Source organism: Mauremys reevesii, linkage group 1, assembly GCF_016161935.1.
Source record: "Mauremys reevesii isolate NIE-2019 linkage group 1, ASM1616193v1, whole genome shotgun sequence".
Lineage (NCBI taxonomy): Eukaryota > Metazoa > Chordata > Testudines > Geoemydidae > Mauremys > Mauremys reevesii.
The window spans coordinates 67027069-67044456 of NC_052623.1; the positions used below are offsets into that span (position 1 = coordinate 67027069).

General features: G+C 37.7%; 1 protein-coding gene across 6 annotated transcripts in view; it reads right to left on the reverse strand.

Moving 5' to 3' along the window:
• DGKH (diacylglycerol kinase eta) overlaps nt 1-17388 on the reverse strand; it is a 259630-nt gene that overhangs the window by 19886 nt on the left and 222356 nt on the right. For all 6 annotated transcript variants that reach the window (XM_039496971.1, XM_039496972.1, XM_039496970.1 and 3 more), the window contains 7 exons: nt 15569-15686; nt 14694-14804; nt 14436-14532; nt 11344-11451; nt 6625-6738; nt 6204-6338; nt 4285-4451 (listed from right to left, as the gene is read on the reverse strand). In XM_039496971.1, coding sequence (XP_039352905.1) covers nt 4285-4451; nt 6204-6338; nt 6625-6738; nt 11344-11451; nt 14436-14532; nt 14694-14804; nt 15569-15686 — 850 coding nt within the window. The remainder of the gene's footprint in view (nt 1-4284; nt 4452-6203; nt 6339-6624; nt 6739-11343; nt 11452-14435; nt 14533-14693; nt 14805-15568; nt 15687-17388) is intronic.

Genomic DNA, 17388 nt, shown 5'->3' on the forward strand with positions numbered 1-17388 from the left:
ACCTGGCTGAATTTCAGTTTGGATAATTATATTACACTATGTCTATATAAATTCCCCCTTCCTGCCTACCTGAGTCATCCCTGCAGTTTAAACTGAATATGCTGTTCTACAATTCCTGTCCTAAACTTGTGCAGTTAAACAGTTGCTCTAACAGTGTCTGGTTCATGACATGATTTTTATATTATAGCATTTGAGACAGTGAGCCCCATAATACAGTCCACTGTAAACTGGTATTTTTACTTGTTCATAACAGTCTCAAAAACATTTTTAAACTGAAAATATCTATGTTAATATCTGCCCAAAGGTGAGCGTTTTAAAAAACATATACAAAACTGGTTCGGCAGTTTTTTAAGTCGAGATTGATGGGATGACAGGAGGGAAAGTAAAAATTCCACACACTGAACTGAAATTTTGCACTTGCACAACACAGAAGACTCTAGTTAGAAACATCAAATGTGGTGCTATCCTATACATTGCTGAACCAGGAAAAACAATCCAAGTTTGAAGAAAATCCCTTTAAAATTATGAAGGTCTGAAAACGGTGTGTGTGTCTGCATACGTGAGACAAAACATTTTAAATCCAGAGACTCTCGACTGGATATCGAGAGAGACCCCTTCCTAAACACATCTATCATCTCAGACATAAAATATCTCTCATTCAGCATCATCACTTAGGGTGCCTTTGTAGCAAGACTAAGGGTATTTACACTATTTTCTGTTGAAAGATATCATTTGAAACAGAAGATGGGACAAAATGCAACATGAGTTTGCCGAAGACAGATCATGCTAGACTAAGCCAATATGTTTCTCTGATAAGATAACTGATTTTTAAAGACAAGAGAAATGCAGTAGATCTAATCTATCTGGACTTCAGTAAAGCATTTGACACAATGGACTATTATTAGTTAAGATAGGGATTAATATCAGAATTGGAAACTGGGTAAGGAACTGTCTAACAAGTTATGATTGACGACAACAAGTTATGATGAAAGGAGAGCTATCAGGCTGGAGAGAGGTTACTAGTGGAGTTCCTTAAGGTTTGCTCTTGGGACCAATCTTATTTAATATTTTCTTCAATGACACTGGCACAAAAAGTAGGTGTGTGCTAATGAGAAGAGCTAGTTAAACTAAAGGACAACATTGGCACAAGAACAAATGGGCCATGAATAAATTTAGGCTGGAAATTAGAAGAAGGTTTCTAACCATCAAAGAAATGAAGTTTTGCAACAGTCTCCCAATAGTAGTAACAGGGGCAAACAATCCAACTAGTTTTAAGATGGAGCTTGATAAAATTATGGATGAGATTGTATGATGGCATGCCTGTGATAGTTCGGGACTGGACTCGATTACCCAGGAGATCCCTTCCAGTCTGTGTCCTATGTTTCTCTGAAAGATTCAGTAAACTGACTTAAAAATGAGTGAGTGGCTTTGCTTGCGGTACACTCAAAACAAATACTATTATAAAAACAAACATTTGCTTCTTTGAAAGCATAGGGCCTTTATTAAAAAAAAACAAAAAACATAAGGAATTCTTAGTGGGCCTTTTCTTGGTTTTTCAAGGGGTGTCTCATGTAAAAATAAAAGAGCTCTGCAAGTTCCCCGGAAAAAGATGAGTGGTGATTTGGGGAATTAAAATGTCTTATAAACTTTGCTGGTGGCTTTTAAAAATGTTTGTGACTCAATAAAAATGTACTTTTCTTTGAAAAAGTGGGGTGTTGCTCTGAAAACTGAATTTTCCCTTTCTTAAAAAAAATCTTGCGTTTTAGGGGGAAATGGATTCTGGGGCTGAGTGAGAGAGCAGAATCAGTTCTGTGTAGGCATATCACTATCAGCCAAAAATAGTTTTTTGGATGCATTGCTCAAGATTTGGAAAATATTGAAAACAACAGCATTTAAACTACAAGCTGACATTACCACAGTTCTAAATAAAGTGTGACCCTTGTGTACATTGGTATGACGTGCTTGTTGAAGTGAGCCTTGACAGCAAGTTAATACAGAATGATTCAATGGATGGAATTCCTCTGCCACATAGAGGAAATGATTTTGAGCATGCAGCTGAGGGCTTGTCTACTTGGGGACACTCAGAAGGTTAATCTTAATTAACTTTTAATGTGGATTAGTTAAACCACATTAAACCCATGTGGATGCTCTTACTCAGAATTAAAGTGTCCTTAATTCAGTTTAGCTTAATTCACTTTCAAAGTGAATTAAACTGAACCAAATTAAGGCCACTTTAATTTTGAGTAAGAGCATCCACACCATGTTTTAATACAGTTTAATTCATTTACTTTAAATTCACACCTTTAGTTAATTCGGATCAATTTTCCTCAGTGTCCCTGTGTAGACGAGCCCTGAGAAGGCAAAAGAATTTGATTGTCCTGAGACAAGAAAGCAAAAAGGGATTAGTTTGTGTTTGATTATGAATGGGAGGATGGGAAAAACGTATGATTTTAAAATTTAAATTCAAAGTGGATTTCTTTAGTAGGTCGCTGGATACAACACTGGTTTCATACAGCTTGGAGTTTTCAAATTAATAGCCGAAACAAATCATTCCAACTGATTTGGAACTTTGGGCTGATTTGGAACTGAGAAAGGCGCAGCAAAGCCTTGCTGAAATGATACAAACTACTAGAAATTCTTCACTGTTCTTGTGAAGAAAAGATTTCAGCAGATTTAGCCACACACGAGCCCCTGAAGGGCAAAACTTCAACTGATCAACAGTCAAGAGGCTCTTAGGACTTCCAGCAGAATGTGAACTCTCATAACAATGAATATGTACACAAAAAGATACAAAAGGTCTATCGGACAATTAGACTTGCTTAGACTTTGTTCCTACAGATATTTAATTGTTCAGTCATTTAAGAGTTAAGACTGTGTTTATGTTAAAAAAAGTGTTTTATAAAAGCAGCAACTGTGCTGTACATTTTCATTAATACAGATAAATTGGGTGATTGGGGAACACACAATTTTTTGTGTTGGGGTAAGGAATAGGAGTCAGAGAAAAAAGTTTGGCAGATGGGAGGATGGAGGGATAGGAAAATGTTTCATAAGCCTGAGGAAAAAATGCTAAGGATTGAACACACATATCTAATGCTAAGAATTGAACACATGAGGAGCCACAAGACATCAGAGATTAAAACCCTTTGTATTTTATGCACAGAAGAATTGTTCATAGATTCAAAGATCATACTACGAGGCTGTTCCTGGCCCAGGATTGAATCCTTTAATTTCTGAGCCTAGAACAGGTATAATTTCAGGGGGAAATTATATATCTGAGGGGAAAAGAAATAAACTCTTCTATAGATGGTGGATTTTCTTTTAATTCGTGGGGTTTTGAAGATGAGGTGGTTATCAGCATGTGTTTGAAGTACTGTGCAGTTTATCACATGGATGTCACCTCCATGTATGCGTTGTATATGAGAGTATTTTTATACATTTCTCACATGCACAGTTAGGATGTGTTTTGGGTTTAAATGTAACCTTTTGGTGACCTCCAAAAACTCAATCCAGTAACAACAGTATATTTTTAACTTTAATGTATCGCTTATTATTAATAGTTAGGCATAAGAAAGATAATCATTTTCATTTGCTGATAAGAATGGAGCCAAATATAACATGAATAGATTTCATGTATTTATAACTTTTCCATCACTTGTTACCTCTCTCTCATTAATTTTAACGGTTACCCACTAGATAGCTTTAATATACAAAGCCAGTAGTTATGGTCTCATCTAGTGCAGACAAAGAAAACAGATGAGTATCACTATTTTATTGTACTTTCTATCTCTGAGAAATGGTACATCTATGAGTTTAAAACAGTGATATCTGAAAAAGAAGTTATATGGCTAAACCTACTTTGATTATCAGAAAATAAAATATCAAAGTGTGTATTATTATATGTATACAACAGGGCCAACTGAACAATTTTGGTCAAAATTGTTTTTTTTTTACAGAAAATTTTATTTTCGACTAAACAAGTATTTTTGTGAAAAGTGTCTGCTTTCTGCAGAAACTGCTGAGTTTTCATCAAAAACTCTCTGAACAAACATTGAAAACATTCAGTTTTTGGCAGAAAATGTTTGATTTATCCACACAAAGTTAAAAATTTTCATGGGAGAAAACAACATTTGCTGATCTGCTATAGTATATAAAATAGACTTTTAAAAAAACTGATACTGTGATAACAAATCTTCAGTCAGAATATAGAAATACCCTCAGCTTTATAAATAATTTTACCTTGGGGAGTATACTACTATCCCATTAAACCCATTTGTTCTACTGTACCTGGTAATAAGTTCTTCTGCAGCTTGTGAACACAGCTGGATCTGTGCAACTTCTTCTTCCATAGCCAACTCAACAGCCTGTTGAGGGTACAAGTGAGATCGGAGGACAGGTTTGCAGGAATCATACTTCTGTTTGTCTTCCCAAGACTTTAGGGTATTTTCAAAAGCCTGATGAAAATGGTATGATACATTAGCTGACAGTACTGGCCGTTTTTTATTTAAGCTTATTAGGCACACAGATTAGTACATCATTTTACATAAATATTACAAATACTCCACACTATAAATGGTGTTTAAAATTAGTATTAGAGAACAACAGTTACTTCTGTGAGTAACCTCTCTCCCCTGTCCTCTGTAAAATATGCTGTTAGAGATAAATTTACATTAAGACATTACTGTAGGCATTACTTGTCAGGACAAGATGTTCTGAACCTTATGCTGAGCACAGTGGGAATCTAACAGTCATGCAGAGTCCAAACATGAAAACAAGAAAAAAAAAGAAAAGAAAAAAAAAGCCCTAACAAACTTGCTTTAAACAACAAAGTAGCTATCATAACACAGGTCATGATGAAGGGAGAGGACTGAATTCAGCATCCATTCAGGCCAATGGACAGAGGAACTATGGGGAAGTTAGGAGCGTTTACACCAGGGGAGGGCAAACTACGTCCCGCAGGCTGGATCCGGCCCATCAGGGTTTTCAATCCGGCCTACCCTAGCCCCGTGCCGCTCCTGGAAGCAGCTGGCACCATGTCCCTGCGGCCCCTGGGGGATGGAGAGGCACAGGGCTCCATGTATTGCCCTCGCCTCCAGGCACCGTCCCCCACAGGTCCCATTGGCCGGGAACAGGAAACTGCAGCCAATGGGAGCTTTGGGGGTAGTACCCACAGGTGAGGGCAGTGTGCTGCGGAGCCACCTGCCCCACCCCACCCCCATAAGCCACTCCCAGACATGCTGGCCACTTCCAGGAGTGGCGCGGGGCCAGGGCAGGCAGGAAGCCTGCCTTAGCCCTGCTGTGTGCCGCTGCCACCCCAGAGCCACTCGAGGTAAGTGGCGCCGGGCTGGAGCCCGCACTCTGAACCCCCTGCACTGAGGCCCCTAACCCCCTGCCAAACCCCTCCTGCACCCCAACCCCCTGCCCTGAGCCCCCTCCCACACCCTGCACTCCAACCCCCTGCCCCAGCCCTACGTTCATGGCCCTGCATACAATTTCCCCACCCAGATGTGGCCCTCAGGCCAAAAAGTTTGCCCACCCCTGATTTACACCCTTGATTCTAGATTGGTAGAATAGTGCACATTCCCCCAGAGGCTAACTGGTTTGAAATGGGCTCTGTTACTATTTGGCAGAGCATGCGCTCTTGCTGCGGCAGTCATGAAGAAGGCACATTATATACCTTATTACCTAGTAATTGCAGCTAAAACTTTCAATTTATGATAAAGTACAAAGCTAGTGTCTGAAAGAGCAAGTATATTATAGTCACTAATATGTCACTAATATAGACTATATTATAGTCACTAATATAGTCTTTTATGTTTATACAAAAGTATACATAGTACTACAGGCAAAGCCAGATAATCAGAATGTTTCCTCTTGGAAGTTTGAGGATTTCATCTCATCAAAAAAAAGAAATAATGTTATGGTCAGACATTCTATCAGGTGGCAAAGATAAGAGTTAAGCTATTTGTGTACAAGACCATATCTGTACCAATCTTTTATTTATTATTTCATAAGTGCGGGCTCCAGCCCGGCGCCACTTACCTCGAGTGGCTCTGGGGTGGCAGCGGCACACAGCAGGGCTAAGCTCTTATTTCATATTATTATTTCATAAGCTCTTTTCTCTTGTTATAATAGAACCAAGTTGTTATAATAATGGCACTAATGAAATATCCCATACAAAAGATAAAAGGCTTTCTATAACTTACTCTGTCTCGTGTTAGCATCTGAGCTCTGTTTTTATGTACAATTTTAATAACTCCTGGGGGCTGGATCCATGCCTCTCCATCTACTTGCACTGGAACTCCTTCATCTCCAAGTATGGTGATCTTTACTGACCGACACTGAAAGAGAGTAAACATGTTAGTTCACAGAGTAATATATTAATGAAATTGACAGTCCACCTGCATTAGACTGGTTGTTAGGAGCTGTGGCTTCTATCCAGGTTTGTCTTGAGGGTAAAACACTGTTGTATTTCATTCATCATTTATGATGACTTGTTATCCGTTAAAATTAAAGCCAAGTCAATATTTTATTAATGTATAATGCAGTAGTTGTCTAGACTACCTCTTTTCTCTGCAGCCTCCCAGCATGCCAGCTATCTTGGTTACTTTCCAACAAGACACATACCTGAGCTATTCTGTGGTGCTGCAATTTGATGACTCTTGAAACTGCCATCTGCATGCTGCCAAATACTGCAACAACTTCTAAGATTTTGTCATCAAATGATGGTGCCCCAAATATCTGAGAGGAAAAGAAAATATTATTATTAGACTCTAAGCTCTTATTGCAATCTACACAGTGCAAGGATTCTGTCTCCTTTTATGTCTGGTGCAATTCCAAACACACTTTAGGTATTTAAATAGTAGAACTAATGTATCTGAAAAATAAAATTCTAGATTCAAGTATATATAAATTATACCATCACTTGAACATAGCAAAGGACTGTCATAACAAGGGTGATCATAATGACAATTAAAGTACTTGAAAGCCACAGTATATTATCCATATATAGCAGGGGTCGGCAACCTTTCAGAAGTGGTGTGCCGAGTCTTCATTTATTCACTCTAATTTAAGGTTTTGCGTGCCAGTAATACATTTTAATGTTTTTAGAAGATCCCTTTCTATAAGTCTATAATATGTAACTTAATTACTGTTGTATGTAAAGTAAATAAGGTTTTTAAAATGTTTAAGAAACTTCATTAAAAATTAAATTAAAATGTAGAGCCCCCACAGACCGGTGGCCAGGACCCGGGCAGTGTGAGTGCCACTGAAAATCAGCTCGTGTGCCGCCTTCGGCATGCGTGCCATAGGTTGCCAACTCCTGATATATAAAGTTGGTGGCGGGTTTAAATGCATATACTGAGAAATGTTAGTCAACGCAAGATTAAGGTGGCAAACAAAACTATGCTAATCTTCAACTGGTCAATATTTCTAAAGTCCAAGAGTAATTAAGAAGGACATTTATTTTAACAGAGCTCAAAAGTGCTTATCTTTCTTTGTCCAGAATTCTCTTTAGACCATCTTCAAAATCTATATTGGTAAATGAAGTGTCAATGCCACTTCAATAATGCTGAAGAAGAATCTCATTTTACAGAATAAAATTCACCTGTTTTAATAATGAAAACTTTACTTGAACATTCTGGTTTTGTATCAAACTAATGCCCCAATCCAGCAAAGACTTAAGTACATGTCCATTGATTTCAATTGGACTAATCACAGGGCATAAAAGTTAAGCACACAAATAAGTCTTTGCAGCATCAGGACCTAACACTGAAAGCAGATTTTGTAAGTTAGCTTGGCAGTTCCCTAAAATAAAAAGTTTCTCTCTCTCTCTAGGATATTATATGACCCTCATCATCAAGGGCATGCAAATGTCTTACATGAATATAGAACAAAAAGATTATTCTTTGCCAGGTGCTTCTCCTTCCTTTTCTATTTCAAGTAACTTTTGATATATCCAGCTTCAGCTTACTTGCCTTTAAGAAAAAAATGAAAGCATTTCTTTCATCCCTAAAATTATTCTTAAAAAAGCAGAGATGAAATTATTATGCTGTTTCAAAGCATGGCACAATTATCTATTATGGTTTAACTTTTCTGCTCTATGATACAGACCAGCCTACCACTTTTTAAAAGAAAAATCAAGATACTAAATATGACGAATTAACTGAAGAAACATCCTTTAAAGACACTGAGTAATTTAATGTGAGACTTTGTTTGTGTTTTTTTAACACTTATTAATTTTGTGAATCTTTTGGATTCCTCTTTAGCTGGATGAGACTGTCTTGTTTCTGTTTTTTCTCTTTTAAATATAAATTAATAGGTGGTGACTAGATTGACGTGTGTTAATATGTGGTGTTCTTTTTCTACTTTAGTGTAATTCAATTTCTTTGTGGTGATATTACTTAGTAATGTGCATTGTAGAATCAGTGAAAGCTGTTCTTATAAGTGTATATTAGAAATGCATTTGTAGCATACCATCTGTATAAAAACCTTTACCATACATTTTAAAAAGTGCAATTAACTTCTACAGTGAGGGCTCAGGCAAGAGCCTGAACAGAGAAATAAGACAGAAGAGTCACGCAAGAAGGCCTCTACACCGCATGTGGCACTTGCACATCAGCAATAAACAGGCCAGTGCAACATCTCTTTTTGAAGTAAGCCTGGTCTGGCTTGGCCTAGGAATTTGGGCAGTGGTGTGTGGAGACATTTTTATTGAGACATGCAACAACTTTTTAATATGACAGATAAATTGTCCGTTGCTTATCCAACTAAAGATCAATGCAAACTTGTCCAAAAGTTTCTAACTGAATACAGGCTGCTAGGTGTTGCTGGCTAGTCTTGTGACATCTGCAGGCATTGTATTGGTTGTTTAAGTGGCTTTACGCCATACATTCTTTGTGTTGATGTAAAGTTGATAGGGCCAGAAGTACAGCTTGTTAAACCTCTATAGTGCAGTTAATCTAATGATCTGCCAGAAATGTACAAAGGCATGATATCTTATTAATAATTACTGACTCATCGATTCATGCAAAGAGAGATGTTCCCTTCTTTACTTACATAAGGGCAAATTATTAAAATTATTAAAACCTTGTGTATACAATTCTGTGCTTGCATGGCATGCCTTTTTAGTCTCCTTCTTAGCATATGCACAACATGCCTCAGGTGGCACATGACCAGGATTCATCACTGAATGTGGTCTGCTGGTTGGATCATTAGCTTCCCAAGCTTGGGCTGGGTACTTACAGGGAGTGTGACATGAACACTGAGCCATGCCCCTGGCCTTTTTAGTGACATTCCACAAAATGGCATCCTCCACGCAGTGTGTGAACTGAGGAGGATGCCTTTTTGGACCACATTTGAATTCTGAGGCATGCAATGCTTGCATAGCATAACACAGATGGCATGCTCCTGCATTTGCCCCCTCAATTTGTCCTTTACTTGTAACCAGTGGACCGGAAATTACTCCAGGATACCACTTCTCCATCTTCCCAGGAACTGGATTACAGCCTACTCACAAGTTGGGATCAATTCCATTCCCCCTGCTTGTTTACAAAAGCCCATTTAGCTTGTGTTTTATCTTTAGTGCAGAGATGGGTGTTGTTATATTCTGGTTTCTCTGCATGTCTAATTTACTTCCATAGAACTTCTGTAGCATGCTTTTTTTCCAACAACAACAAAAGAAATAACAGTCTTCTAAGAATTCAAATTCAAGGATTAGCATTCCCCTTTTTTCCCCCTGGGTTCTGCTTCTAATCTCCCTGTTCTTTCCAAACGAACAAACTCCCCGGGATAACTCCCCGTATACAAAATTCAGTAAGTGTGTTGTGTCAAACACAGCCAGGCTCACTGAGCAATATTTTAGGAATAGACATCGCTGTCAAGACGGCGACTTTCTTCTGTTCAGATAAGCAGAACCAGCAACCTCTCAAAGACTACTGTCAGTATTGCTCTGTTGATCAGTCACCTGAGACGGCACAAAGAGCAGTGGGTTGTGCACCTAACCTCCCACAGAATAAATGTGTCACCTTCGTGACACGTTTGATTATGAGTAGCAACAAGGTTGCTCCCAGACATACGTGTGTGCTGCATACAAATATGATTGCTAGAACAGTCTTCCTCTCTTTCTTGACCCTCTGGGAAAAAAAGCAAAAATTCCTGAACATAACCTGGATGGATGTTAGGGAAATTTCCATGTCACAAACATGAATATGGAGGCCACCAAAATGCTAGATATCTTTACTCAAATGCAGCTTGAGCTGACTGCCATGCTCAAAAGACTTGTACTATGAATAGGAAAAAGACTCCAAAGAATAAGAAATAATGTTTTTGATGAAGAAGGGGGGAAAAAGGGGTGAGGGATTGTGAACAGTAAGAAAGTTAAGCACTTCGGGGGAAATGTTAGGGATAGTCTATGTTAAAACACAATCTTACTAACAAGTCTAATTTTAAATGATAATTAAATGTACAAAACCATGCCAAAGCAATGCTGTGATTCAGACTTCACACACACTAAATCAGGAGATTCAAAATTATGGTAATCCCACAGCAATCACACTAGATCATTCGTGCATAAAGTACACTTCAACAGTAAGAATCCCATCTGGCATACCCTCAAAGCAGTGAAACAGTAATGTATGTAGTAAAGTGTCTGTGCAGTATAAGGTCTGTCAAGAAAAAAAAGGACCATTTTGGATCAGTCCATAAGTTTACTAGCAACAATATATACAAGATATAGACACACAAAAAGATAATTAAAGGATTCTACAATTTTTAATCCTCTCTTCAATTAATTTATTCTCAGTCCCTGTTTTCAGATTCACCAATCCACCGACAGCTTTTTAAAGAATAGGAGCAAAATGAAGATGTAAGCTGTGGGAATGATATAGTTGGCCAGCTCTCTTTTCTGTTGGATATAGTGCACAGAAAGTGTGTGCACTGGGAAACCTTGATTATAGCAGATCATCAACTAGTACATAAAAGAGGAGAGGAATTGCTATTAACATCCATCATTGTTTGTAAAGGAGTAATGTCTAAAAATTCCACCTTTATAGCCATATATTCTTTAAGTATTGAGCCCTACTTGGAAATGCTGGTGACTTTAAGGGGAGGAGAAAGGAAAGAAAAGATAAAATGGAAATCCAAGTGACATATTTTCAGCAAAAATGGAAAAGCTTAATGCAAGAGTGCACACATTTCTAAACTAAAACCACCTTACGGAACAATAGCTTCCTGATAGTTATCCAGACTATATACCAGTACTATTACAATTAAATAAGAACAACAATAGTGCAAAGTGCTTTTTGTAATTTTTGTTTCCAAAGGTTACTTTTCTTTAATGTTACTTACATCATCCTCTTTGGTTCCACCCCAGAAATTAGTCCCACCAGCATAGCTTGGAATATTTAGCACAGCTATGCCCTGTAGACTGGGGAGGGGGATGTATTGTCCATCACACTGTAATGCATAAAAACCTATGTGAGAATGTAAGACAAATGACCTGATAAAGTAATCAACCATTTCTAATTCACAAAGCATTTCAACAGAGCCAGCAATGGAAGCTAAAGTCAATATTGCATTAGTAGCTCTATATGAGTCTATTTTTCCTATGCTGTGGAGTAGCTCTGCATGAATCTATTCTTCACACACTAATCAAGATTTTTTCTTAAACTACAAAATATTTGAGCTACAAGTATCTGCAACAGTGTCAAAAGGTAACTCTCTCTGTCCCTTCATAGAAATTTGCTCAAGTTCCCAGCAGTAACTTTATCCTTTTATATGTCAGTCTCTAACTACTAGGAATTTGGAGGTTTCTTGCACCTTCTCCTGAAGCATATGGGGCTGGCTGCTGCCAATGACAGAATACTGGGCTATCAGGACTGATCTTGGGGCATATGGTCCAGCATGTCTACTCTCTTCTAACCAGAAATACTACCAACAGCAGATAGCATCTTTTAGTTGCAATTAGAACCTCATCACTGGAAAAATAACTATACTACTGCAGTGAAAAGTGGTCAAATGAGCCTACAAAATATTATAAGCAAATATAAAATGAAAAATTATTAATATGTTTAAACAATGTATAAAATGTTAATACAATGTAAAAAGCTGTGTAAGAATATATAAAAAGAGGACTACTGCTTTCTTAAATAAACTAATAAACTGTAGCATTCCATTTGTCAACCACATAATGACAGAAGCCATTGCAGCATATCTACTTGTTAACTCTTGGATAAAGCCTAGAAAAAAATTGCTATGAAAAATGAGAAAAAGTACTTCTTGTGAGATTTCACTTTAAACTTGAGATTTCATTGGATGTTGCCACCTTCATCTCTCATTATTTCAAAAAAGGCGTCATTCACCCGTTGGATAATTAGAATCCCACCCTGCAGAGGTATTCATAGTCTTGCTAAACTATTGTTATTTACATAACATCTAGAGTATGCTAGATCCTTTGCTAAATATGCAAGAAGAGTGTTTCCTACCCTGAAGTGCTTACAATATAATCAGACAAACAATGAAAGATGGAGGGAAAGGATTTAATAAACCAGCACAATGAGAAAGGTGAAGTTAAGCAGAAGTCTTGTTTGTGCTTATATGCTTGGCTTCACTTCTATATCTTCCTCAATGCCCTTAACTGTTCATGCCCAATTGCTATCCCATGATGAAAAGATTTCTTTCACCATTTCCCTTCTTTCACCATTTCCCTTGTACTTCACATTGTCCACTTCTGACAATTTACAGAAAAACAGCCAGTCAGAAGATGAAATTCCAAACATGCAAACAGTCTCTGGAACAGTCCCTCTTTCTACATCCCCTATCTCCTAAAATACTTTGACAACTCTAGCTGCTGCTAAAAAGTAACCCTGGAGTCAGTGTGAGAACAGTTTTGGAAGTACAACATATTGAACCCACTTCTGAAAAACTGTCCCAAAATGTATTAGAAATATGCTTAGTAGCACCTGTGATCTCTGGTTTTATATTATTCCACCTTAGCAGCAATTCAAAATATAAAAACTTAAAATATGACAGTATCCAAAGTATGACATGAAATTAATAGATGTGACTGTGTCACTTGTGAGTTATAGTATATGATTAGTTCTAACTCTTGGAAAATGACTAATTTTATTTCACTCTTCAATGCTGTGTATTTTATCACAGCACATAAAACACATATAATTATGTAAGACAATACTAAATATGAAACTTCCACTGACTTTTCTAGTTCCAAAAATATTCAGAAATAATTATGAAAAGGTCAGATTTGAATGCTAAAATATATCTTATTCAAAAGAAATGTTACATTTGCAGGTTCTTAAATTAGAAATCTACCTGGAGCATACATAATGTTCTTTCCTATCATCATCTTCACTAACTACAGCACAATTTCTAGATAATTGCTAAATCCTTAGATAATGGAAACTTGCTTCTATAATACTAAACCCTTCTAAAGCACACTCAAGAGAAAGAGAGTTACAATAAATTAAAATTACTCTCTCAGCTTAACAGGTATCTTCATATAAATAACATGAACTTTCAGATAAAATATTTAGTGCAAAGAAAAGGACAATGCATGTTCTTTCCTTCCCCCATCAAACTTTGGAAGAAAACTTATGTAACCACTTCCCAGACTTGTATCACGGCTAATCTTTTGCTATGTCTGAACTTGTTAAGATTAATGTCTTTTTCAAGTTCCTGGTATTTTGAAAAAGGCTTAAATTTGGTTTTAGAACTAGAATAGGAACTAGCCAGATTGAATTGATTTATACATGTATCTGTGTTGTGGAAAGACACAATATCTTCCTACTTTTACACAGTTCCCTCAGTATTGGAATTAGGAAAGTCTCTCTAAATGCCCTGGTTCTTTATGTACTAAATTCATCTGTCATTTATCATGAAGTCATTTTAAATCATTCTTAAGCCTTCTTTTCCAAGATGTTTATTAGTTCTTTGTATAGACATTTAGTCAGCTTCCATACTAGCTAAACCAACCTGATAGAATTAATGATCTTTTTTTTCCGTAATGTATATTGTTGTTCTTGAGACCCACTCTCTATTCAGTGTGCCCCAAAAGCTCCCCCAAACCTCTTATTGGTGTCAGTGAGAGATGCATATTGAGAAAACAGATCCCTTAGAGTCTATTGTCTCCTTAATTATATGAAACATTATTATAGTGACAATGATAAAAGTTATTCAGAAACATTAAACGCCATACTTTTGCAGATTTCAAAATGCTCATTGTGTGTCCAAGCATTCACATTGTGATTAACTTCTCATCCACCGCATTTCACAGATTACATTTATGAGGGACAGACTTTTCATAGTTTCACCTAACTTGTTAGGTACAAAACAAGTGAGATATTTCAAGATGATCCCCATGTTCTGCACTGTAAATTTTAATGGCAAAAACTCATCAAATCTGTAAATAAAATAAATATTACCTCAAGCTGAACTTTTTGTTCTAAGTTCTTATAGGTTCTTTGCAGTAACTCTTTGGTACCAAGCACTCCATACCACATCATGTTCTTCGTCCGGCTTCTGAAAATAAGTAAATAAAAATTCATATACTGAAGCACGCAATTTGTTATGTATCAAAGCTGTGGAAAGAGTCAAAAGTTAAGGATATAAAATAAAGCAAACAGAATAACAACATTAAGAAAAATTAAATGCCTCTGCTTTATCACTAAGAACTCCATTACCGGCACTTTTCAGGGTGTTCCTCTCGTTTATTATTAAATTCTAATGAAATTTTTGCATCTAATCCAATTCCAAAGTAGTTGTTCATGACACATTTTTCTGAATATCCTTCCCTGTGAAAAGAATAAATATATGTAAGTATCCACTTATGAAGTTATCTGAACAATTATTTTAGGGCTTTGAGCTAGATTGTGGCTGGCCCTAGCACAGGCACATGACTGAGGCAGGGTGCAAAGCATTTGATTGATTGATCTTAGATACTTATGTGGCCCCATTACTCAGTACCTGGACCCCTCACAAACTTTAATGTATTTAAACTCACAACAACCCTGGAAGATAGGGAAGTGCTATTATCCCTATTTTACAGATGGAAAACTGAGGCACACAGGAAGTCTGTGATGGAGCAGGAAATTGCGTTCAGATCTCCCAAGTTCTAGGCTGGTGCCATAACCACTGGAGCATCCTTCCACTCTATAGCAGTCACAGGGACCATGGAGTGTAAGTCACCTCAAAAGGAACAGAAGAGACAGGGCCTTACTTCCACACCCCTATCTAGGAGAGCTTGCCTGGGGGGGAGGAGGTTGCATGCTCCTAAGGTGGACAGAAAACATGCTTCATGAGTGTATCAAGAAGCTCCACCGGTCACAATGCCTTCCAGTAATCCTGCTGTAGCAATGCAACTCTGCACTGCCTTTAACTCAGGGCTTCTGCCTAAAAGACACCATCTGGCTCTTTGAATTTATCTATAAAAATTGTGCTTCAAGGCTTGCGTTATTCATTCTAGTAATTACAAAGTACAATTTCCTAAAGAAATGATTAAGGAAAAGAGACTGAACCCTAACATAGTCAATTTGAGAAAACAAGGAAATTTTCTTACAGTGAATCTGGATCAGGGTCAATAAATGGGGTAGCACCAAATGGATCAATGTTTGAAAGTAACATTTTGCTGATAATTGAACTCCCCGCAATAGAGGCAGCTAATCCAGCTCTTAAACCTGAAGGAGAAAACACAGAAACAAAACAATATTTGTTAATGTAACGCATGCAATTCTGAGAAATAGTATTGTCTATAGCCAAGCACAGGATGGACAGGAAGTGCACTCTCTCAGACAGCTCTGCTACCGCACCTAAGTTCTTACCTACATTACCTCTCTCTTCCAGTTTTGGCCTCTCTTGAGCAGAAAGACAACTGAGTTGAATTCGGTGGTGGGGTTCACTGTCCACCACTGGATAAAAATGTCATATTTCAATCCAAGACTACGGAGGTGACAGGTTGCACAGTAATTAACTGACTCACCTAATGCCATTGAAGGTTACCATATTTTTCATCTCTTAGTCCAGTCACCCAGTCTCCAAACTATTTCATTACTTTGGGGTGGTTTGGGAGAGAGTGGGGGGGGGGCATGTTGCATCGCAGAAGAGCAGGAACAGAGTTCAACATTCAATGTGATCCCAAACAGAGAGAGAAGGCATGTGTGTATGCATATGCGTTTATTCATTCCCAGCATGCTCTTATATACAATATGGTAAGCAATCAAACAATTGCTAATTAATTAATTAAACTCTCACAGCCACAGCTGTAACCCATAGGGTAATTATCATCCTACACACCTGTCTGACTTATCATCCTATTTACAATTAGCTGGCCGATAAGAACAAGCCCAAGGCCAGCCCTTCACACACAGTTCCCAGCACAATCAGCTCATCCCAAAAGCCTAAACAATCTCAGCATCTCACATTCTATTCCCACAGGGGCAGGCTTCCACAGTGGGATCATTGTTCATGCAGCCTATCAGCTCATTTAGAATCTTTGAGAAATGCTTAACTCCTTAATTCAGCTTGATAAATGTACGTTCAACAGGGAGTTCTTCCCTTGCCACCCTTTTATACAAGAGAAATTCTCTGCAAATGTTTAAAGCCACCACTCTGATCTCCTAGAGAGGGGTTGAAGGCAAGTGAGAGAAGGACAGAGCAGACAGAACAAACAAGTATGGGTGAAAAAATGAGGGCAAGGGGACTAGAGAACAGAAAGACAGAAGTCAGATGGGATAGGGAGGAAAGAGAGACAGACAGGCAGGTGTAAAAACACAGAAATACAAGTTAAATGAAAATAAATAAGAAAGACAAAAGAGGAGAGGCTGGCAGGGAGAATTTGACTAATGAGCTAAGAAACAATTCTTGTTTCTACCATGGGAACGGTCAGAGCCTGATTAGCTTTGCCCACTGGAAAGTTGGCAACCCTGCCATGCCCATTTTGGCTAATATCAAAGTAACATGCACAATTGTGTTTAATTAATGCAGATAGAAATTTGCTTTCAAAAGTTTTTAGTTAAAGTAATCTACAAACAGTACGTGCTTAGTTTCAATATACACCTCTACCTCGATATAACACTGTCCTCGGGAGCCAAAAAAATCTTACCACATTATAGGTGAAACCGTGTTATATTGAACTTGCTTTGATCCACTGGAGTGCGCAGCCCCGCCCCGGAGCACTGTGTTATATCCGAATTCGTGTTATATTGGGTAGGGTTATATCGAGGCAGAGGTATATTGTTAATACTGATAATGAAAGTTCATTAAGCCAGTGTTTTAGCAATGCTTTCTGGTATACATTTTTACTTTGGGATGTGTACAGATTTTCTAACTGCTATTGTTGCAAAGTACCTTTTTACAGTTTAATTTATATTTTTACTGACA